The following is a 25,908-nucleotide window of genomic DNA, read 5'->3' as shown; positions in this document are numbered from 1 at the left end:
GTGCTCTAATGTTCAGAAAACACATGACTTCCCTCATACTGTCAACTGCTGCAGCTGCTCTTGTCAGCCTCTGCCTAGAAAGCTGTTTATTTCTATAACACACTAGAGGAAACTGAAAATGCATAATATGTCTCCTTTAAGTCAAATGTTAAGATCCTCTGGCTCAATGAATCTGTAACAATTATTTAAACTCATATTTTAAGCAAAAATGTCACAAACCCACAGTTTGTCTTAAATGTGAGAACTTGAGGGATATCTTAGTGTCAAACAAATAAAACATGTCATCTTGAATTGTAAGAGATGTTTTTCTTTTATTGACCGAGCCAATAATCGTTATCCTAAATAAAGACGTTGCGCTAAATGACGATGTTTCTGGGTGATAAGATGGATCATTTGAGAGCTTGGAGAAAGGATATTCTTGAATCTCAAAACAATGCAATCACTCCATGGGGGGGGGGGGGGGGGGGGGGACCCGAGACACCAGAGACATGACGGCGCTGAGAGACGTTTCCTGGGAGCTGAGATGTTTGGGGAGTCGACTGGTAAAAGACTGAGTGACAAGAGATCTGTGATTTTCAGCCTTGGATGAGGCGGAGGGGAAAGGCCCCTGTCCTCTTACAGATAGAGAGTGAGTGAGAGAGATGGGTTTAACCCAAATAAGAGTGGATTATACACATCCTCCATGCCTCCAGTCCCCATTACATAACCTTAAATCTAGTTATGCATCCCTGTCTCATTTTGGGAGTGGGGGTGGGGGTGTGCTCTCAAACATCTAAGGAGACTGATTCACACATTCTCATATATATATATCTGTGAGCATGACAGCACAGCATGATGTCTCCCTGATGTCATTTTAAAAAAGTTTTGGATGATTTTATTTCTTGGAGCGTGGTAAAAATGTCCCGGTTTAAGTGGGCTCTACAAAAACTGTGCATTAAAATATGACGGCCTATTCACAAGAGAGCACAAACATGCGGCTGTGACTGAAACATCAGCACGACACTGGGCCAAGCAGCTGCAGCCTATAGTGCCACATAGCAGCTGCCATCACCGCGAGTCAATCATGCCTGTGAAAATACACATGCCAGGTGGTTGTCATTGCAAAACAGCAGTGCTACACATGCAAACAGCAGTTGTGATTTGTTTTTTTATTATCATTATTATTATTTGTATGTGCAAGCCCGACAAATAAAATCAACAGCTTGCAGAGAATGAACGTTAAGTCAAGAAAAATGTCAGCGTCTCTGTGTGTGTGTGTGTGTGTGTGTGTGTGTGTGTGTGTGTGTGTGTGTGTGTGTGTGTGTGTGTGTGTGTGTGTGTGTGTGTGTGTGTGTGTGTTCAGCTGCTGATTGGGATTCCGCTCCCGCCCTCTGGCTCAACACTGCCCTCTGTATCTCGGAGCCTCACACCCAATAAGTCTGCTCCATGCAGGGCAGTTACCTTGGCAACCCTGAGATCCAGCCATTAGTGAATGAGATGAGCCATGTGCAGTCACTGTGGGCTGCTGCCCCCCAGTGGCGGAGCTGCAGCATAGGTATTGGGAAAAAAATGACATGAATGTGACTTCAGAGATGTGATTCCTGATCCGAAGTGGAGCAGTTTGAATTAGATTAAAAATACCTTGTAATATCAGATACTGACTGAAGAGAGTGCAGTGGTGTAAAGTAACTAAGATAATTTACTTATGCATTGTCCACTATATGTCCACTATATATTGTCCACTAGTCCAACTATAATTTACTATTGCATCTACACTGCTTATCTTTTGAGGGTCACAGGGGGGCCTGGAGGCAATCCCAGCCGACACTGGGTAAGAGGCAGGTTACAGCCTGGACAGGTCACCAGAGCAGCACAGGGAGAACACACAGAGACAAACAACCATTCACACTCTATATGGACATTTAGGAGTCTCCCATCAACCGAACCCCAATCTGCATGTCTCTGGACTGTGGGAGGAAGCCGGAGTAACCTGAGAAAACCCACTCAAACACTGGGAGATTATGCAAAGTCCACACAGAAAGATGGGATTCGAACCAGGAACATTCTGTGCTTTCATGTAGCTTCATACTTTTTACTCCACTTAGTTGACAGCTGGAATGACTGGTTCCTTGTTAGACTAAGATTTAACATACATCCTCATATCTACCAGCTGTAGTATTAAAATGCTGCCTGCTGTGCAATAATAATAATAATAATATTTCAAAAATAGATTTTGTATTCCTTTTAATGCGTTGAGTGTGGGTAATTATCTCTTCCAGCACTGAAATGCACCTCAAACCATCTGAGAGTCATCATGTTTGATAGCAAACACAAACACGGTGACTATGCTATTACAAATAAATCTGTTATCATGTGTTCAGTGAAATTATCAACACAACTGTTTTCCTTCCAGATACAGACCACAGGTGCCGGTTTCTAAATCCTTAAATTATAGCCACTACCTGAGAGAACGCTACACAGTAAACACTCTGCCGCTTTTAAACGATTAATTACTGCAACCAAAATACACATTAAGATAAGATGCGTTGTACGATTGAGAATGGAAACTGGAATTTAAATTCTTGTTTTTCAACTAATTACGATCAAACAAATTCATTGAAGAAAACCAAATGCAGCTTCCTGAGTTAACTCACAGGGAGGAACCACAAAGATGCCAAAACGTTGCATGCATGCATCAAGTCAGTGCAACAGTGGTTTACACACGTTAAGAAGAAATTCACTCTTACGTGTCCGACCTGTCTGTGCCTGCTGTCTGTCTGCCTGTCTGTCTATCTCCCTTGTAGGTTTCTGCTGGCACACATTAAGGGTTAAATGACAGACAGGTTACTGTTACTTTGGGTCAAGGAGACCAGACTCCTGCAGTAATTGGGAGACACATGCACAGTTGCACACGCACGTATAGACACACATACACACATCTTATTAAACACCACCTGTAGTGATGACAGAGAGGATTACGGTGCAAGACAAGACGCCCTCCCAAGCCGAGGCCGCTGGGCTGAGGTGACTCTCTCCAGTGTTAATGCAAATGATACGACTGGCTTTAAAGGAATAGTCACACATTTTGGGGGATTTACTTTCTTGCTGAACATTCGGTGAGGAGACAGATACCCCTCTCATATCTGTCTGTTAAACATGAAGCCAGCAACTGGATAGCTAATGAAAGAATGCTAAGCTATTCCATACACAGTGTGGCACACTACAGGCTATGTTCAAGACTGACAACACTAGGAGGAGGCGAGCGTGACTCACAGAATCCATGCTCACTCTGCTGCTTTCAGACATATGACTGAACTGCCCACATTCGACTGAAATTATCCAAAGGGGCTGTATTTCAGAGCGTAAATGTCAGAGTCAGCTGCTGAGTTTTTCCTCCCAGCCCCCTCTTCAAATGTCTGGAGAAAGTCCAAGTGAGCCGATGTGAGATTAGAGCAGGACAATTTAAAGGACATTCACTGTGAGAGCCAATGACGATTCTTAGACGCAACGGACACAAAGTGTGGTCAGGAGCAGTTTCTGTTCCAGGCCAGAAAAAACAATCTGTCATTTTTATATTTTAGTACTTTCCTCCTATTAGTCTTTATGCTAAGTTAAGATAACTGTATTCTTGTTTTGGTATAGACTGAATCAGTAACCTGTTAATTAATGAGCTTTTGAGGTGTTTTAATTTTGATACCTCCACACAGGAGTGGCATCAATCTTCTCACCTAACTCTCAGCAAGAAAGTGAATAAGAACATTTCCCAAAATGTTTAGTTATTCCTTTACCATTATAACTTAAGTATTCTCAGTAGTATAAAAGGAATTCCTCTGTAAAATCTGTGTGAAGCAGCAAGGGTCATTTGTAGATTTCACCGGCCGGTCCGTTATCACATTCAGATTAAGGAGGCACCCTCTTGTCTGCATCCTTGTGAGCTCTGGCACAACAGGAGCGACACAACACAATTACAGACACAAAATCACACACTGATCAGAGCAATTACAGTTTCATCTCTACTCAGACATCTTCTTAATCCACAAATCACCTGAATGCAGCTAATACCTAAAAGTATTCAGCTTCCACAACCATCTGAGGCCGACAACACTGCAGAGCTCAACACGAACACAAAGAGAAGGCATTTCCTCCACAGGGCAAATAATATTGTATTTCCTCTGGCCAATTCCAAATAATGACCACCGAGTAGGAACTGGATATGCTGCTTCTTAAACAGTAAATTCCATTGTTTCAGCGGCTTCCTGTGGGTCTCAGGACATCCCGTCAGTCAACACAGGACTCTCCAGTTACACATGAGAGCATTTAACTCGACATTATCCAGCAGAAGTAAGGAGGAGCCGTCTGAGACAAAACTGATCAAGCTCCCCGGCTCTCGGTGATGGGCTCCTCTCTGCTTGCTCGGTGTGGAAACGTAGCTGCAATCTCCAGCTATTACGAAGTCATTATCCTGGCTGAGAGAGTTCACGACAGCCGATACAGAAGAAGTGATGATAATGATGTTAAACATGGGAACCACTTCTTTTAATGTCGATTAAAACACCCAGAAGCAGAGGCCACATATATAAACGTAACTGTATTTAGCTTCTTCAGTCTGTACATTTGTCGTCTTATAGCTGCCTGCCATGGGCCCTGCAATCATAGGGGGAGGGGTGGAGAGGAAAAAACAACAATCATAGAGAGGTCCGCCATAAAGCTCTGGACCGGTCCTCTGCCTCCATCTTCCATAATTACTACCTCCATAACCAGCCCCACCCACAGCAGCTTTCATGGTGTTCCAGCTTCTCTCATTGGGTCCAGGGAGCGTGGAGAAACCAGACCGATGCTCCGAATGACACCATCGTGCTCCGCAAAACTGTATTCCTTCCACCCTTTTCACTTTATTCTCATCTAATATAACGGACTTACTGTGAGTGCGTCATTCAATCAAACATATGTGTTTTTTTTAGCCCAATACTACAAATCACATCTTCTTCACATTACTGCTGAGCAGATCCAGAAAGCGTATCACGTAGCACATCTTTTTAATTTGGCGAGTGCTTTTATTGGCCTTGCGGGTAACCAGAAATTTAATTTAACTAAGGCTGGAAAATCAGCCGACAGAGATTTGATCATTTAAGAACAAGTAACACCAGTTGGAAATATTGATTTCACAGCACCGGAGGGATTATTAAGATTTTCATGAACTGTTTTCCCTCTTGAACATGCAATATGTAACTTTGGCTGCTGATGTCCAAAATAGTCACTTTTGAAAAACTGGATCCACAAAATATTAAGTATAAGTGCTTGAAAAATTCTTCTAATTCAATAAATTATCAACCTAATTATTGATTGATTCCCTGTTAATTGAAAAATCAATTAGCAGTATGATTTTATTTTTGCATAGACAAGAGGTTATAGAGAATTTTCAACAGGTCTTGTATGAACACAAACATTGTTTTTGGACGGACCGTCAGGTTTTGACGACTGAACGTGCAGAGACATACGGATGGTTTATGTTCTGACCCAGTTCTCCGGTCCTGTGCTGCTGAGTCAGAGTCAGCAGTGCATGATGGGAGAACTGGTCGGAAGGAAGAGTCACAGACAGACACACACACACACACACAATCACACAGTAGCAGCAGCAGCAGAGGCGGTGTGTTCCGCTCCAGTGCACTGCATCTGTTCATTGCTAAATATAACCACAGGAACTTAGGCCTACCGCTCCCTCTGCTCTGTGTTACGAGCTGAGCAGGCCAAAGGATGGAGGAAGGAAAACAGCCAGGGCCGAGAAAGAAGAGAACGAAAGGTTGGTGAGATGGAAGAATAAAATAGTAAAAACTTGACGGAGAGAGTTGAGCGGAGGGTTAGTGTTGAACGATGTGGGCACCATCCCACCACTCTGCCTGTGCCCAAACATACTTCCACATAGACTAAACATGATTCCTGTCAAATACTGGAACAAGGCAAAACTCCAGATGGCAGGATCTCTATTTTTATCCCCTGGGCTCATTTTTAAAGTGCAGGAAAAACACCTTTTTGTGCCAGGTTTCTAAAAAAAGTGCTCACTAAGCTATTTTAATATCTCCAATGTAGCAATTTTCCTCCCGTGAGCAACACATGTAAAAACAGGGGAGCATCGAGCGGCTGAATGCTCCCTGTCGCTCACAGAAAGCATCAAGCTGCTGCGGTGTGAACATGCCATCAGTTCTAACTGGTTGCCTCTGTTAAATGTCATTGCCTGCCTGACACAAAGGGCCCCTCTGTCATTAAAGTCCCCTCTTTCACAGGAGCCGATGACCATGGGCAATGAGACGGAGATGAGATACACATCCCCCATCCTCCCTCCCTCCCTCCCTCCTTCCTTCCCTCCCTCCCTCCCTCCCTCCCTCCTTCCCTCCTTCCCTCCTTCCTTCCCTCCTCCCTCCATCGACTGCTGCAGCAGACTGGAACGCTTAATGGCACAGGGACGAGTGTGTCATCACCAGGCAGCTAATATGATGAAACTCACAATACAACACAAGACAAGAAATTATCACATTAGGCTTAAATTATAGTTTATGTGCATCTGGATGAAGGAGTGGAAAGAGAGACGCCTTTCCAGCGAGTGCAATAACCACTAATTTGTACCTTGAGGGCTGTAATTGAAGGAGCTTCTTGATGTGGCACACAAACAAACCGGTGCAGTTGGTGGAGAGCAGGAGACGGGACATCCAGTGACCTAAATATATATCTGAGCCCTCTGCTAACATTAATTAAGATATGGAACAGCCACTTTTACAAAAATAGCTGTTTTAACCAAGGGGCTCTCCATCAGATCTACAGAGTCGTGTGTGGGGAGATATTTGAGAGACAAGACGCCCCACAAGGAGATTCATTAAATTAATATGTCATGTGACTTTCTCAAGTTAGTTACCAAACAGAGGCTGCTACCAGTGTCCTGAGAGGAAGCACGGTTTTAAAAAACCTGAGGCAACATCACAAGGAATTACAATTTTTAAACGGAGGATAAAGAAAACTGTTTTCAAACCAACAAACACACACATTGTTGTACTTCTGTCTTAGTGAGGACACTCATTGGCATAATGCATTTGCCAGCCTCTTACCTTAACCTTAACCATCACAACTAAATACCTAACCGTTTTAACCCAAACCTAAACCTAATTCTAACCCTGACCTTAAAAACAAGTCTTAACCCTCAAACAAGCCATTGAAAAAGTGAGGACCAGCCAAAACATCCTCACTTTCCAAAAATGTCCTCACTTCGTAAGGCCTATGCTCAAAATGGTCCTCACAAATATACAAGTACAAGTAAACACACGTACACACACACGCACAGCAGGCTGACAGCTGTGGAGATAAGATTAAAGAGAGGCCTTGGATCTCGACTGCCATCCTTGTGGTTATGATGCGGCAAACTCAGGTAGATATCAGTCCATCCACCCATTTTACTGCTAAACTGTTGGTCCTTTAAGGGTCCCAGGGGGCTGGAGCCGATCTGAGATGACTTTAGGCGAGAGGGGGGGGTACACTCGTGGTAGAAAAGGTTACGGTGGCTTTAAGTTCACGTTAAAAAGGTCCAGATCTAAAAGGCTCATCCTAGGTTTAAAGTTATTTTGGGGCATTTTGTCTTTATTGATAGGACAGTACTAGCGTGAAATTTGGAGAGAGAATTGGGGAGGACATGTAGCAAAGGGCCGAGTCGGAGCTGAACCAGCAGGTGAGCCAGCGGGTTTTTCAGGCTTGTTCTAAGTTAACAAAAAAAATAATTTGAAGCTTCAGTTAAAAATATGGTTCATTAACCTTTAAACAGAAATAAAAACTGACCAATCAATCAAATAGTAAATCCAAGAGCAAAAACTGACCCCATGATATGAGCCTCTGTTTCTTAAACTAAAGTTTCCGGCTCTGGGTGATGCAACGTGATTCGTCGGGTAAATCTACCAACTCTCCTCATGGGTGATGATATAACAGATGGTCGAGACAACAGAGGAGTCTGTCCATTATTGTCAGTGCTGTGTGTAAACAAAAACATCCAGAAATGGACAGACTCCAACGTTAAAAAAAAAGATTTATAAAAATAAAATATATCCAGAGCCAACCAGAGGTGCAATGATGAAGATGAAATACAAAAAAAGATGACGATTTTTCTGCAAATGTGCACTGTGACGTCCAGAGCAGATTTTATGTGACATAAACCATGTCGTGTCTTAGAGCGCCTCATTGTGCTCAGTGACGAGACAAAACTAATGCATTCATTAACGTACTGACATGACCCATCTCTGCCTGCAGCGGTCGAACTGCCACAGATTAAAGGTGAGTGTGAGTGTGAGTGTGTGTGTGTGTGTGTGTGTATGTGTGTGTGTGTGCGCGCGCAACATTAGTCTCAAGTCGCACATTGTGCTTCCTTCATAAACCACTCACTCACCATCAAACCATCAGATATCTGACACTCAGACTGTGAGAAGTCACAGATTCTCCTTCACAGCTGGAAAGCTCCGAACACAGAGATGAATGCCAGACATTTGAGATGGAAGAACGGATCGAGATAACCAACAGATGATGGAGACAGAGCGAGAGACAGAGGGAAAACAGGAAAGAACTGGATGATGAGATGGAGCAGTGAGTGGCGATGAAGATGGAAAGACCTTTGAAAAAGTTTGTCTTTCCACCAAAATGACAAATAGTTTACTTTCACCATTATATTGTTTTCTACCAAGTAATCAAAGAGTGAAAACATTAGTGTGTGACCTACTTCATGTATTTTAATTTTGCAGAACATTCTCTCGAAGATGATTTACAGTAGATCAAAAAAATCTAACTTAACATTGCTAGATTACTTGATTAGAAACTAACACCTAATACTAAAATGATACTGAGTAGAGCACATACCTCCGCCAAGGTCAAACACCTTGTGAAACCACATTTAAATTTACTAGATCTTTATTTATATTTGAAACTGCACACACACTCATAAATATCAGTCCCTTAATTTCTATCATCAGGATCCATTTATTGTTTTATTGAAAATGTTGTGAAACTCACAACAATCTCAAAATGTTAAAGAAAGTGAATTGCTTTGTCCATATACCTTTGGATTTAACACTTTCCTGTTCTGCACTGACTGTACAGTAAAGTATATATATATTTATATATATATAATTCAATTATGTGGCACTAGCTGTACATCTGAAACATGCACAAACTGAGAGTCACTGCTGTCGACTCTTTAACGGGTACGACGATGGAGAGAAAGTTTTAAAATAGATTCAGTAAAATAAACAGTTGTCTGAATCAGACATGATTACATCATCACATGTAACGTTAATGTGTTGAGATCAGCTGCTCATTGCAGCTCAGCCTCTGTAGAAACTGTGGCGGCTGTGAGTTTTTTAACAAGCCGCTGATTCATTGTGTTTGATGGAACATTTACATGTCGAGTCCTCGTCCACTCGAGCTCCATCATTATGAGATTTATGATCATATCAGGAAACAAGATATTGCTCTGAATTAGGATGATTTATAAATGGATCTGATGGCCCAACATCAACAGTCAACTGGTCCAATATGGTTTTAAAATGGAGTCTGTTCCTCAATCTTCTTTTTTTCCCCCATGTTTTCCCGTGTGGCTACTATTGCTCCATTGAAGTCCTATGAATGGTAAATAGAAGTAATTCCTTCCTTCCCACATCCTTCATTCTAATGACAAGAAAGCCACCGGAGCTGGAGAGGCGATGACAATAGAACTGGACAATTTCCAATGCTTACCCAGGCATATTGAAGCCAGAGCTGAGTTCAAGGTCTATGAGAAGGAAGGATGTGAATCAGTTAAAGCCAAACATAGTAAAGACCTTGTGCCTTTTTTAAAAGCCTTTCCTGGTAAATTCGTGCGGAAGAGTCAGTGAGAAAGGTTTATGGTTATGTTTCACCACGATCACCAGTCAAGGTCCCTGAATAAATACCAGCATAAGTAAACCAGTCAAAAACCACCATCATAGGCTCGTCACCAGCAAGACCCCCTTTAAATACAGGCGCAAACCAACAGCACACACAAGCACAAATTCCAGTTTAAACAACCAAACATAGGCCTGTCACCAGTTAGACCAACACATTGACCCAAAAAACACACTAACCTGGTCACCAGCAAGATCACATATGAGCAGGTCAATGCTGGTGTCCCACAGCTCACCAGAAACGTTGTTTGTGTTTCCTCTGTAGTCTCTTCGGATCGCTTCTTTTCAATAACTGTAAGCAAGTTCATTTATTTACATAATGGCCCTCAGTAGAGCACATACCTCCACCAAGGCCCAACAATCCTACACATGATTATCTAGTTCTTATATCGATCCATCCATTCCATTCATTATCTATAACTCTTGTTTGGAGCCAATCCCAGCTTATCACAAGTTTCCAGTGAACCTAACCCCAACCTGCATGTCTTTGGACTGTGGGAGAAAGCTGGAGAAAACCCACACCGACAAAAGGACAACCTGATAACCTAAATGATTTATTTCATGAAATTTTGTATACAACAGGTGATGAAACCTCAAGGAAAAGTAAATGTCCTGTGTATGAGCAAGTGTCACATCTCTGCTGGGGATTGAACTTTCCACAGTGGTTATAGATGATGTTGAAATAGCGCATGTAAAACCATCAACAAATTGCAAAACACTTGCATCAACCTTTCTCACAGTGCTAAATTGACATCCAGTCGTCCTTTATGTTACAGCCAATCCAAAACCCAGTCCTCTACCAAACCCAGCCTGACCTGCCTTTAGCACCAAGTATCTCTCCACTCTGTGCACCCGACTCCCCCGACCACCTCACCTCACCTCACCTCACCTCACCCCTCAGCACAGCACAGATGCTGCCAACTTCTGACGAACAGCTGCAGCCCAAGGTCACTCCCTCCCTCGGACAGAGGGAAGCTTGCAAACAGTCCCGGACGCTAACAGAACAAATCGTCACTGTGTTTGAGTTGGACAATACGATATCTGTTTTAGCTCGGAGCCCCAGCAGAAAAACATGCTTACCTTTCATCGTCATTGCCTGATGAGTGTTTTAAAAATACACCTCTGTCTCTGCTTTTCATTTTGATTCAGATTAAGGCAGTGACAGTTTACTGATTAAACACACTCTATACCATATATAACCTCACGATGAAGCTCTATAGTGAGAACAGAGACAAACATAAAAAGATAAAATATTGTTTTCCTTCTGAGAGCTCGACGGGATTCGTGTCGGTTTCAGGTCAAGTTTACAAAAAGCAGCGCGGCACAAGATGAGAAGGAGAGCGAGTTACTTGAGCGTTCAAAGTAAATGTAGCTGACACCAACTGCTCAGGAAAAACGTTTCCATCATTATCTCACTTTGTGAAGTCTAAATTTACCCTGGAAATGCAGTGATTCATAGCCGCAGCTGGAGGAAAAGCAGCAAGTGATTTGATATTTGGAGGCATGTGTCGGATCGTGGTAGATTTGTATGTGAAAGCAGGCCAGCGGAGGGAAAATATAGGTTTTAAAGAAGGCTTGTTTGACTTGTTCAATCTCTATATCAGGAAAGTCAGACATGACTTCTGTAGCAGATGACAGCAAGTGTTGGACAGAAATTTTATCTCTATAGGAGGATCTGCACCGGCTTTAATTTATTAATTAATCAATTATATTCAATTTATATTCAGATTTGATTATCTTTCAAACCTGCAATAACAGACTTTTTTTGTCCACTAGCAGAAGTTGACAATGACAGAATAATTCATGAAACATTGTTTTCTTTTAAAAGAAAAATATGTTTTCAAGTTGCTCAGCCAGAATTTTCACAAAGCAGGATATTCAAATTATTTGGTTCATGTTTATTTGTTCACAAGAAATCAATCAATCATTCATTCAAAACCGAAACATCAACTGTTATAAAATGAGCTGTCATGACTTTTACAGCTCCCTGTGAAGTTCTGCTTGGTTTAAAGTAATTATCTCAGAACACAGAGAAAAAAACAACTTAACTCTTTTCTTACTGGTTCATATCGACATCTGTTAAATAAGCGATTTGACTGTTTACTGAGGAGACAAATGTGGCGCATAACCAGTAGAGAACAAAAAATTCCACATACTTTCAGAAAAGAAAAACTTAAATAAGAAAAAATAGGAAAGCTGGTCACAGTGGCAGGTTGGGGATTGATCAGCCTGGTGTGCCAGTCAACAGAGAGATGACTTCCATGCAGCTGTTTAAGTGCAACACCTCAATCACACAGTGTGAAGCTGCTAAACACATGGATTTCTGAGGTGGTGTTGATTTTAGCATGTTCAAGTTTTTCAGTTGTTCCGTCTTAAAACTTTCCTGTCATGGTTTTTTAGGACCTGTAGGAAGCTGCAGGAGGATACACACCATAACAGAGAGACTTCCTTTACAACACTCACCACCTACATTGTTGTGGCTTTCTTCTTTGCTACTGTGACCAACTCAAACCACCTCAGCCGGAACAGTCATCAGACTTCCTGACAGTGATGAGAATATCAGATACTGAGGAGGCCAGTTCCTGCAAAGCTCCTTTGATTTAGACGTCCATCTGCCACAGGTCGCAGATATATACGATTGGGAATGCATGACATAATGTGGATGCTGCGACACACACATGGACACACATGAGCCCATGAAGCTGTTTGAACCCACGGAGGCTCCTCTCCACCTGTTTGAAGCTGTCTGTCCTCTGGTGTGACGGAACCTTTTCACCTTTTCCAGGGTAAAAGACCCTGGGAAGAACAAGATCGTGGGAAAAGTAGTCGGGTTGCTCTGAAGCTCATGAGATCAAAGTTGTCTCTGTTTTGTGACTCTAGCTTCTGTGTATGTGTTTGGGATTAGGTGGAACATTGAGAACAGGGACTTTTTTGGTAGAGTCTGTGTAAACAAAACCAGCTGTAGGCAGATTTTTCGAAAACAATACGACTATAAACATATTTATGTTTTTATGCTCATAAAAGTTCCAATCTGTTTCAAGTTAACTGATGATTATGGTGGTGGCTTCAAATAATGATCAGTGTTGCTCAAACAGACTTTTACACCTGAAATATGATATTCACATCATGATTGAGCTAACGGGTCACTTCCTTTCAACTTCTGAATAAAAACATCTCTAAATGTAACTCATGAAACAACCAGTCGACCCCAATAACCACAGAATTAATAGGTTAATGCCCACTGAGCATGTTTAAGTTTATCAGAGCCCTCTGCAACACCTCTATAGACACAAAACCTCAAGACAGCAACATTCGATTGGGACAATGTTTAATTTAATTATTTTCCACAATGATTCAGAATTATCATCATTTGCATATTTCTCATAAATTGTCACGCCGTCATCATGCAAATCCAATGTTAAAATATTCATATTATATTGCTACTACCCACAACAGGCCCTTCTCAGTCCCTTGGATGCATCATCATATTGATACACAATTCTACCACTAGAGGGCTCTGTTAATGGGATTATATCTTTATTGACAGCCTCACCTGAAACATCACTGCACTCCAGTAACCACGGGGAACCAGATGTTTTGCACGAATAAACGTTTGTTGTGATGTTCCCCTGCCAACTCATATCAATATAACTATGATCCAACATGCTCTACTCCATCAGAGGGCGTCCGACCCTCCAGCAACCAGCCCGTGCAACACAGGAAGCGAAGAAAAACTCAGGAAACAATGGTCGTTTGTTTTGGATAAACATAATAATATCCACTCGTATAAAGATATAAAAAGACACAGTTTGCACTTGATGTTCAAATATGTTGCTGACAACAACATGTACTTCCTCATTTTAATGACACTGACTCAAAATACTAATGACTAAATATAAAACATAAATTACATTTATTGATCTAAATCTGCACAATTGCATTACATAGATGGATACATTAAATAATAGTAAACAGAAACATCACTGCCTGTAGAAGAGACATTAGAGGAACATTCCAAGTCTAATGTGGTACAAGTTAATCTTGCACCACATCAGATCACTAACCTTGAAACTCATCAAATATTAACAAGCGGTGTTGTGCCAATAGAAAGTCTTCACAGCTTCATATCTGGTGCAGCCATCACTGCAGTACATCCAGGGTAAAGTGAAGTTTTAAATTACTCATGAACAAAATCTAACTTTTTTTATTTCTATTATTTGTCTTTTGTGCTGCTTTAAAAATGATTACTGTTCATGTGATCGTCCAGATTAGAGAGCAGTGTGAACATTAGTGTCAGGATATCCGATGATAGTGCATAAAGCGTTTTATACACTGGTAAACCGAACAGGGTCGGGTCAGCCTCAAGAGCTTATGAACAACCTGAATCTCTGGAGATTGACAGACGAGGAGGAGGGGAGGGATAGAGAGATCAGCTGCAGGAGAAATCCTCTAAGGATCATCCGCAAACCTTTCTCCTCCCTCTGCTAAACAAAACAACAAGGTTTATATGAGGAGAGTAATGCTATAAGAGAAGCAGAATTTTATTTAACAAACTATGAACTGAGCACAGATGATTCATTTCTAGAAATATTTCTGAAGTCTCTTCTCCAGTTTCCTGAAAACTCGCTTGATGACAGAGGAGCTTTGGGAAAATTAGAGCGTTTCTCACACTGTATGTTATTTGCATCCGAGGGAAGGTGCAATTACTGAGCCTGAAAACCACAACAAAACCAAAGAACCGGACTAAAAGTAGAACCATGATTCATGTGTATAAATCAGGGCCTGTAATGGTGCCTAATCCCTTCCAGATGTGTGAATCTAGAGGGAGCACAGCTTAAAGGTCAATTTATCTCCACTATACGAGAATCTCTTGCATAGAGCGTGTGTGTGTGTGTGTGTGACTGACTTAGTAGTAGCATGTGTGAGAGCGTAGGTCAGTGCCCGTGCGTTTAAGTACATCATTGAGAGACTGAGTGAGCGATAGAATCCTATGAGCTCTTAAAGCTGTATCTCTGTTTTTGTTTTCCTGGATCACCTGATTCAAACCATCATAATCTTGCAGAAAAGGGAAATCCCTCAGAAAACACAAACCAGAGGACCATTCACGTACTGGGCATGAAACTGTGGCAGATTCTCACCTCCTGTGCTTTGGAGCATAAAATATAGAAATTAACCACACAACAGCTGACAATTTTTAAAGATGGATGACATGACAGATCTAAAAGAAACCGTCACCTGGCTGCAGTAATAGTATATTCAAACTGTAATAATATCTAATAGCAGTTAAAATTCAAAATATACAGTCTAGAGATAATGAAACCATCTGAAGTAGTTTGCTTCGTCATCCAGTAGAGGGCGCTTACTGGCAGCTCGACCTATGGCATGCTATCTTGACCTATCAGCAAAGTAAGCCAGTGAGTTACGATGTTTTGCTAAATGGACGGATATATAATCAAAAGAATTGCATATCATGTCAATCACACAACAAGGCCGGCGATGCTAATAATTCATTATTTTGTAGTCAGAGTTTGTTTTCCTCTGGAAAAGGAAAATGACAAATCAAGATACATCGTAACTGATAAGACGAGATCAGGAAGGTGTCTGCATCATTATTTCCAAAAGTCTCGGTTTCTGCCCATCCAGACGAAAACACACCTTCATGTTGGAGTTCTGCAATTTAGTTTTGATCAGTTGACATTTCAGTCAAAACATGTAGGAGCTAGTTAGAGATGACACACATAACGTAATTAACACTATATGATTCCTAAACACATCTGTGTGTTGTTATTGTCATACATCTGATTGTTCTTGTTGACTCAAAGCGGCTCATTTGTTGTGTGTGATGTTGTTTTATTTCTGTCCCGGTTACTTTGTTTTTTTGGTTGTATCACTGAGCTAAGAAACCTGAGAGCTGTGTGTTCGATAGAATAAAATATTCAGTAAATGTGCAGATCAGACAAATCTTTCTGGGAAAAAAAAATATTCTACTTCTATCAGCAACAATCAATCACAGGTAGAACAAAGCAACAAAGAGCAGAAATAGACCCGATCATTTGAGCAGGTCTCAAAACGTCCAGTCTTCAGTCATTCATTATGCAAACTGAACATCTGTAGAGTATATTCACTTTCAGAGGTCAGAGAGATTATTCTGCATCATCACACAACCACAAGTCATTAGTGGGAAACACCTGTCAATCATTTATAAAATAGGAATTACCATATGCAGGTATCCTGGAGTTTACATAACACAATTTAAATGTTACAGATGTACCACACATTTGATTTAATTCCCTGTTACAACTTAAATATCAGATACTGTGCATAAACTGATACGTTAGAGGAGTTAACATTTTCTTTGCCTGTTTATGCTTCTATTTTTGTTTGTTTCCCATTGGAAATCATATTTATACCAACAATTACATCATTATACCAACTCATTGTAATGTATCCATTTTACAGCATTACCTTACGCTGATTACTAATAAAAACCTTATGTAAGAAGGGGCGGCTCAGAAAAGGTGAGGAAAAGAAAGAAAAGAAAGGGACACGATGGAAAACTGAAGAAAGTTTTATCCGCTTAATAGTAACTTTTTCCTTTTAACTTTTATTGCAAAATTATAATTGGTATAATCAAGAAAATGTGCACATTGTTATTGAGAACAGTGAGTTTTGCAATCATTTAAACTGGAACACACTCGTTCAGAAACCCTGGGGGCTCTCTGTGTTACTGAGAATGTCACTCACGTGATGTGGAGGAGTTTCTATTAATGAACCTACTGTACAAACATGGATTCACCCTCTTTTATCAGCTGCAGCATTCATTTCAAGCTGAGGTCATTACTGTGAGAAATACACAACCTGACTGCTCTCGGATGCTTCAGCTGAAACTCAGCTGAAAACAACATTTGCGTGTTTGTATGGACACGAAGGGTCAGATGAGACTTCCTGCCTCCCTGTGGGGTAACACCTGTTTTCTGCCCCAATTAAATAATGCACAAATACATCAAGCCTCCAGTCACAAACACACACACACACACACACGCATGCACACGGTTTGAAGCAGAATATGAAAATAATTGCAGGGAAAGAGTTGCAGGACGATTGCCGACTAGTGTCAAACTTTCTGCAACATATTTTTTTTATTCAATCCATCCATCCATCCGTTATCTATACCACTAATGCTGTGAGGGTCGGGGGGAGGGGAGCTGGAGCCAATCCCAGCTGACATTGAGTGAGAGGCAGGGTACACACAATAAACTCCTGTCTGTCCTTTGTTTCATTTCAACTTCATTGTTCCACCACCTGGGGAAAAGTCTATATGTATCCTCAGAAAGTTGCACATCTAAATGTGTATATATATGTCTTCTTGTGTATGGCAGTAGAGCCTCTTCCCAGGTTTGCTGCCATTGATAGCATTAATTGGAAGTAAGTTTATGAAGGTCAAACTAATACTGTCTGAACATCAATATTCACAAGCAGTTATTTGGACCAATTTTTATAACCTCAAAGTCTCAGTCTGTGATACAGTTTGGGCACAAAAACCACTGAAAAGATGACATATAAAACCACTGCTTCCTCAAACACACACAGTGCCCATAAAGTGACGGTGGGCACCGGAGGAAAAGGAAAAAGTGAACGCTACACAGAAAAGCAAGAGAAATAGCCGCAGGATTCATGTCACAATCCTTTGACAAACCTTTCAGGGAAATTACTAATGTAATCACACTTAATGAAATCTGACAAACTCCTCACACTTGAGCAATTGTTGGAGACTTTCTGAGACAAGCACATCACAGAGGAGATGTTTGTCTGCAAAGTCCTCACATCCAACTAAAATATGGAGCAGTCTCCTTCTGTCTGTCTGTCCACCTGTCCTTTCGATTGTCTTGACAACTGCTCATCTACTTGACTTCAAACTTCACGTGTGTGTTGTTGAGGACCCAGGTAAGTAGTGTCGACACACACATTAAACAACAGTTGGTTAGAGCTGGGATGATGCATCCACATAACCGACATCATTGATCATGGCAACAGCCATCACTCATGGTGAGGACAGGGTCATCAGGGTCACCACAGGAGTTAAACACGCTAATGCACCGTCCCAATTCACCGCTCAGCCCTACCACTTGGCCCTAACCCTTCATTTTCCGGATCGTCTTAAAAACAAAGCGGTACATGGAATTTCCCAAATGCTTTACAAACGGACGAAGTTAATAAACATGGTGAACTCTGTGGTTATAACACTCATAAATTTAAGTTTAAAATCTTGCAAAAATAACCATGAAATGTTTTTTTAAATCCAGCAGAATATGTTATTTTAATCGAATAGCAAATGAAAACATCATTGAATCGCTATTCACACGACAGAGCGAGATTTAACGAGTAGCACCCGTTACTCCTGCAGTCACGTATAAGTGTCCCCAATAGCAGCATCATCACTACAGTTTGTTTTCTTGCACAAATTTTAGTCTGCCTTAAATGAACAGATTAATGTATGACTCCATTTCCTCTATCTTGTCTACAGGATAAAAGCTCTGTGATTTGCTTTTTGCTTTGCTGCCTCCGCCACAGTGCGGGGTCGATTATTAGTGACCCTGAAGTTGGTCCACACTGAGTTGGGCTCAGGGAGACTTAACCAGGACAGATGCTTACTACCCTGAAGGTTTGAATGATTAAACAGATGGTCTCCCAAATCACTATCCCACCCTCTCTCGGAGGAGTGAGCAGGGAGAAAGTAAGAAAAAAACCCACAGAAATTGGGGTATAAAGGTTTTGCTGTTTCATCAGGGTGATCAGGGTGTACCAGTGAACTCCTGGCCCCAACATCTCAGGAATGCCAGGCATCCAACAGGCTGCATTTGCTCTGGCTGAGTTCAACTGAATGCAAAGATCTAAGGCGACCACAGGCCATTTGTCCCGGAGATCAGACAGACCCCCGGCCTAACCCACCCGTGATCAGAGCACCATAAACCTCCAGAGCCTTTGGGTGCTGGCGGGGGTAGTGGTTCACTTCAAAGATTAAAAAACAGAAGTAGGCACGAAGAATTTGTAAAACTAATTCACAGCTGTTTCTTGACTCATCAGTGCACTCTCACGCACAACCTTTTGCAGGGACATCGCTGTTCTCAGGTGTTCAACAAATGTAGCCAGGACAAGAGAATGACGACAAAACCTTTCACCCAGGGGCTAAATTCAACTGCTCATAAAAGATAGGCACTAAACAGGTGCATCAAAGACCTTCCTCTCTGTACTTTAACCTCAAATGATACCAAACATATGAATCCCTTCATGATTCACCTGGGCCTCTGCAAACAAAGAATGATTGATGTAATTAAATATGAAGTAAACACAGTCTATTGGAAGGTAAAAAAATGAGAGTATGTTGCACAATCACTCTGTATATTTGTCTGTAATGTGTACTTTGTGAGCATGTACTTTGGTTTCAATCAGCCCTAGGTCTTCAAACTGTGAAGACTGTCAATGGGGTAAAACTTTGAAAACCCCTAGAAAAAGCGAACCACCCAGTAATGTGTATTCTCCGCCAGGCCAATGGGATTTAAACAGAAAAACATACACACTCATTATACATTTGCTGTATAAATAAAAAGCTCTCAAATCCCTTTCATTCCATCCCAATTTGAAGTGTTATTTGAAGAGCTTAATAAACAGCCAAAACCACAGGAGGGTAATGTTTCACCTGCTCTGCAGGAATGCTCCGATTTCATTCAGGTGTTCTTTTCTCTCTGCATTCCTCAGTGGGAGAAACACACCTGTGGGCGCTGTAGTCCACCACAGCAGTGACCTCGCTACCTGCGCACACTGATAGGGTTTCCATAACGCTACAGAGGCGATGTGGTCTCCTGTAATAAGACCCACAGCTCTTTCTAGAGGAAAGGAGAGAGGTCCAATCAATCCCGCCAACACTCGTCTGGTCCGGGACGGCGTGGATCACTGTCCCGGGCCAGTTCTGCATCACAGCCTAACAGACTGTGGGGCACAATGAAGGTTTTGTGAGCGACTCAGATTGTCAGAGAATACCCCTCTCCTTTAATTAGAGACAAGGAAAATGTGCTGCCTCAAGCAAGACACTATATAATGTCGGAGCAATGAAGTCAACTCATGTTGCCCTTAATGTCTACGCGAGAGTTGCAGCAGGATTTTAAAGTACAAACCATTCTCCATTGGAGTTCAGATTAATTAGAAAACCGTTTGTGGATATTAAAAAATCTCCCTGTGGTGCCAGCCTGGTCTGATTATGTCAAACAAACGCCAGCTCTGCAAACAAAGCAGCGAGCAGTGCTGAGCTCCTGTCCCAGGGGTCGAGGCTTCGGCTTCACAGGTCAAGCGTTGACAGCCATTAACGGACATACAGTAGACCAGAAACGCCATGATGCTACGCTGGACCTAAACCATGGTTATATAAGGCTGTTAATGATTTCCCCAGAGAAGAGGCACTGGAAGCTTTGTGTCAGTGTATGAGCGAGGGAATGAAAGAAGAGTGAGACAAGTATCTCTCATAGAACATTCAGATTTAGCCAGAGTAGCAAACAACAAAAGCCACGCATGATACTCAGAGACCAAAAGAGAATAGGTTTGAATGTGTGGCCGTGTCCCGCTCCCTCTGGCCTGTCTCATGGACAGATGCAGATGCAGCAGACTGTGGACAGTGGGTCAAGCTCATCCGACACGAACGGAGCATGTCCACAAACAACCCCATCTGCCCATGAGTGGTGTCCCGCTCTCTCACACAATGTCGTCCTCGGTTTACAATAAACAATACATTAATTTACAGACGCAAGTGGAGCTGAAACAATCGGATGATCGAGCAATAAATCTTTTCAATTGATAAGTAAAAATTGTGAAAAATGCTACAAAATGCTCAGGGTTTAGCTCCTTGAATAGTAAGATTCGATTTATTCTTTAAGGGTAAACTGAATAGCTTTGGGGCTATTAGACAGATAAAAAAAATAAGAAAAAAAGACATCTGAGGAAATCCCCTTGGATTTCACAGACCAAAATTATCAACAGATTCTTGATAATGACAATAAATGTTACTTGCAGCCCTTGAAAGAACCACTGTCGACATTTAAGCAGCAGATGGGAGACTATCAGCCGGGCAGATGATAACCCAAATACAATATTAGTGAACAATCTTTCCAAAAAATCATATCATGATCTTTTTAAAGGCACCATCACCATCCTCAATCCAAATTGTGATCTTTCTTCCCAATGTATATCCAGGCTGGAACCAGCCTATGGTCTTAATTTGCACCATTAAAGAATATTTAATTAAACACACTGGCAGATCAGATCACGCATTTATAGTACGCATGGACAATGTGTATTAAAACCCACATTGTCCACAGCTTTGAAATCCCAATATCCTTACCTACATAGAACGTGACCACGTCAGTCACCTTGTTACATTGTTTGCTGCTTTTATTGTATTTTGTTGATTGTATTTTAACTGTTTATGTTTTGTTACTTTTTAAGGTGGTTGAGCAGATTTGTCGTGTTTTCCCTGGAAGTGCCTGACAGTTTACAGACTTTACAGATGCTTTGATAAATATCTGACTGTGAAGAGTCAATCTACTACCACACGACAGACGCTGAGTCCTCTTTCAGCACTGGCTCCTCATCCACCATCAAATATGTCAAGCATGACAGAGACCCTATGATAGAGACACATGACGGAATTGAGCCAATCAGCACCGCCAATCATACTGTTGGTTAGTGGATCCATGTTATTATGGTAGACTGGTAGATTGTAAATGTCATAAAATGTCAGCGTCTCTATAAACTTGCTTAGAGATTGTGGATGTCTTCAAGATTAACCAGGACATAAAATTATCAGTTTGCCGTAAGGTGACAGATGACTTTCAATCTTAGGCTGAGAGAGAAAAGTATTAAACCTGGAGACACAACTAACGATTATTTTTTATTTTCTTGATAAATAATTTAGTCCAAAAAGAGAAAGATATCCATCCCAGTTTCTCAGAGTACAAGATGCTTCACATCTCCTGTTTGGACTCAACAACAACATAAATCCCAGATGATCAGTTTACAATGATTTGGCCTTTATGCTTGAAGAATTTATAAAATAATTGATTGATTATCAATCTAAAAACCAATTAAACAAGTAATTGTTGCAGCAGGTTTGAGATTTTGTTCTTTACATGTCACAGTAGACTCACTGTGCTATGGATGAAGCCCCAGAGCTGTATAAGTGGCCTAATCTGTGATCCTGCAGGTCTGACCCCCAGTGTCTTTAGCAACGAGGGCAGGAGGACTGTCAGAGCAGCTTCCCGTCAAAGCTGCGAAAACTCCAGGCTGCTGTGGAGACAATCTGAGCAGCAGCAGCAGCAGCAGCAGCAGTAGCAGTAGCACTGCTCCGCTGCCCTACTTCACATAAATCACCATTTTGTTGTGTGCTTATAACAGTGGGCCACATGGTGATTATGAAACTACTTCCAGTGGGATTTCTAAACTCTTTGTGTGTGTGTGTGTGTGTGTGTGTGTGTGTGTGTACTCGTATTTGTCACCTCATTAGGACCATAATCAGGTCCAGTAGTCCTCAAAGGGACCAATAATACATATAGTCCCAATGAGGACAAACTTAGTTTGAGAGGTCCTGGTTAGGGTTATGGGTAAGATGTGAATTGATGTTAGGTTAAGGTTTGGGTTAGACGTTAACTGGTCATGGTGAAGATTCGGTTTCGGCTGTCCACAATGAACGGAAGCCAATACAATGTCTTTGGGGTCTAAGGATAGCTGCAAAAACTTTGCACGTGTGTGTGTGTGTGTGTGTGTGTGTGTGTGTGTGTATGTGTGTGGTCCAAGTATTACTCATATTACCCACGTTGTCTGGCACATAAATCTGTTCACACAGTCACATTCTGGGGACTTGTCTTCCTTTTGGGGACAAAAGTCAACTCCCTATAAGGCAAATCAATAAATAAAAAGGTAAAGACAAGTTCTAAGTTTAGGTTTAGGCCAAAGTTAGGGTTACGTTTAAGGTTAGGAAAGTAGTAACCATGAGTAAGGTGGAAACAAGTCTCCTGGAAATCTACGGAAGTCAATGTGATGTCCTCTAAAGTCATGGAATGGAGACAGGACTGTGTGTGTGTGTGTGTGTGGTCCAGGTATTACTAGTTGTGGGAAACCTAAATCTGTTTACACAGTCGCACTATGGGGACATGTTATTATTGCGACAAAAAGCAAGTCCCCACAACATAAATAATTCCATTTTGATGTGATAATAAATTAAAAGTTTTAGGTTAAGTGTAGGTGCAGGGTTAGGCAAGTAGTAACTATGGTGAAGGTTAGAGTAAGTCTCCAAGAAATCAATGTAAGTCAATGTAATGTTCACTGAAGTCATTGTTAGGGTGTGTGTGTGTGTGTGCGTGTGTGTGTGTGTGTGTGTGTGTGTGTGTGTGTGTGTGTATCTCTGTCACACACACACACACACACATGCTGGTGACTCTCTCTCACTCCCTGTGGCTCTTACCTTGACGCACAGTCCTGAACCGGACGGGACCTTGGCAGCACTTCATCACAGTTAAAATGTCATACAGGGGTAATCCAGACACCGGCAGCCCCTCCACCTCCAGCAGCAGCTCCCCCTCGCACACTTTACCCTCCTGATAATCCACCGCATCCTCCCGGAGTGGCCCGATGTGCGGGAACTCTCCATTCTCCGCTCCGCCGCGCAGCTCCACGTTCAGCTCGCCGCACGCGTCCCGCACAACCGCGCACTCGCGCACTTTGGTAATCCAGTGGTTCTTCTTCTGAATGACTTTTGACATGGCGACTCAGGTCCAGCCAAACCCGTCAGTCCCGCGGAATGGTGTGGCCGAAGTCAGCCGAGGCATAGCACACACAGCAGTCCAGGAAACTTCAGGGTGTTTGGGCGCAAGTGTCTCCAACAAACTGGATCGTCTTCATCCTGCTCCTGAGCCGAGGCATGCTGCTGCGCTCCCGGTGCGTCTGAGTGTCCCCGGACGGTTCAAAATCCAGGTTGTTGTCGCTTCTCCTCTTGTTTCCGCATCTTCACCAAACAACACACGCTCTGGTTTCCTCGCTGTAATCCGCTCTGATTACCCGCTTCTTCTCCCCATTAATCTTCTACTTGTGCGTCATCCTCTCTCCGCGTGAAATACCCTCTTTTTGCAACTTTCCGGGAGAAAGAGAAAAGTGTCAGCGTCCACGTACCCGGGGAGCAGGTTGGGCTGAGCGCTCCCAGCCGGCGGCGCCTTTAAGCAGGTAACGCGACAAGTTCATCCACCGCTCCTGCGCTGTGGGTGGATGGAGACACGGCGGTGGAGAGGAGCGCATGCGTCCTGCTGCTGCTCCATCGGGGGAAACCCTGCCGACTCCCCCAACATGTCCCGGGTCTCAAGGCTCCTCCCCACCCGCCGGCCTGCACGCGTTTCCAACCGGATTACACAGCGATCTCCGTGCGTTTAATCCCCCCCAGGAGCCTCCAGCCTGTATCTATATTCATAAATAATGGACACACATTTACAGGGAACTGGGTTTTACTGTGTAGAGTCCCAGGTTTATTGGTCCAAACAGCTGGTGACTCCCCAGAAGCCTTTAACTCAGAAATGTATTTCTCTCAGTCAAAGTTTATTTGTGTTTTTTTACAGGAATATTGATCGATGGGAGAAAACACACCTCTTGTAAATCAAAATTTGAATTCTAAGTTTCTTTACATTTGCTTGAACTTTGTGCAAAAGAAATTCAAAACACTTTGATCTTCCACTCAAAACGAAACAAAACGGAGACACTTGACTCAAGAAGGCTTTGTTATTATTACTACTACTTCTATTGTCATAATTTGACATAGAAGTAGTAGTTTTAATAGTATAGAGACAGGGATGAAGTTAATGATTTGTGGCCTGGTAAACTCAGCAATTCCCTTCCTCCCTGTTTTCTACCTTTCTCTGATGATGATGTTTTTTGTTGTTGTAGTTGTTAAAGAAGTATACAGAACGTAACTTTAGTAAAAGTACCACACTGTAAAACAAATACTAAGACAAAATGTTGGAAAGTCATATTTATTTCATATCTTTGGGTACATTGTACTTTTTATTTTCTGTTTCGGTTTAACCAGGAGATATTGTACTTTATATTGTAAATATTGTTAAGTCAACTTCCATGACTGGTTTTCAAGTGTTTTGAGTAGATAAGGCTGCTGAAACCGTAAAACATTGTAGATCATAAAGAAGACAAACCAATTTGACTCAGACAAAAGAGTATCTGTCAATGTTTAACAGTAACATTATCTACAATATGCAAACATATGGGCCGTCCTCTTCAGTTTGGACAAAGTGGGGACGGATCAGACGAGAACCACAAGGCACTGCAGGGTTTCTGCCTTTTCAGATAAACTGCAGTATCTGGCACTTTACCACAGGCTGCAAGGCCAGTGGCCTGGATAGCAGTGCATGAAAGGCAGCTTTCCATCCCATTTCATCTCAGCCCTGAGTGCTTGAAGTGTTCAGTTTGTCTCTTTTTTACCTCTCCTGCTCGTCGTATGGAAATGATTTGCCTCAAATAGCTGGAATATGGTTGTGTTTTTCTGTTTTTGTTGTGCGGTCTGTGTGAATATGGTGAACATGACATACATGACACTCTATCATTTACTCTGCTGGTCACGTGGTCCATGGCGTTCTCAATGTGGAGAGGTAGCAGCTGCAGGCCAGGGAACTTGACACACATCCAGGGCGCTGATGTGCTCTGACCAGTGAGGTGAACATTGTTTTTTAGCAGACAGCCCTGAGATCAAAGAGCCATCTGAAAACTCCACATAAATCTGAAATGGTCCAGTGGACATGGACGTAAAAGAAAGTAAGTGTCTGACTACTCTCATAAACTTCTTTTGCAAAGTTGGACTTGAAAATAACGGCCCACCACTGAACCGACTAATAGTTCAATCTGATTTATCTTTGACCCGTGAAATCTCAGAGCTCTCCAGTGTCCG

At 42.0% G+C, this 25,908-nt stretch overlaps 1 protein-coding gene across 13 annotated transcripts in view; it reads right to left on the bottom strand.

Moving 5' to 3' along the window:
• The window catches only part of LOC117764102 (membrane-associated guanylate kinase, WW and PDZ domain-containing protein 1-like), a 93,495-nt gene extending 69,247 nt beyond the window's left edge, over positions 1-24,248 (bottom strand). For 6 of the 13 annotated variants that reach the window (XM_034589590.1, XM_034589592.1, XM_034589591.1 and 3 more), the window contains exon 1: positions 23,431-24,244. In XM_034589590.1, coding sequence (XP_034445481.1) covers positions 23,431-23,728 — 298 coding nt within the window. In that variant the 5' untranslated portion in view covers positions 23,729-24,244. Of the gene's footprint in view, positions 1-23,430 lie in introns of all 13 variants that reach the window. The other 7 variants (XM_034589595.1, XM_034589594.1, XM_034589600.1 and 4 more) reach the window with 3 other exon arrangements.
• Positions 24,249-25,908: the final 1,660 nt, after the last annotated feature.

Source organism: Hippoglossus hippoglossus, chromosome 7 (assembly GCF_009819705.1).
Source record: "Hippoglossus hippoglossus isolate fHipHip1 chromosome 7, fHipHip1.pri, whole genome shotgun sequence".
In the NCBI taxonomy this organism is placed as follows: domain Eukaryota; kingdom Metazoa; phylum Chordata; class Actinopteri; order Pleuronectiformes; family Pleuronectidae; genus Hippoglossus; species Hippoglossus hippoglossus.
Note: the sequence above shows the minus strand (reverse complement) of the source record. Positions and strands in the feature narration are given on the sequence as shown.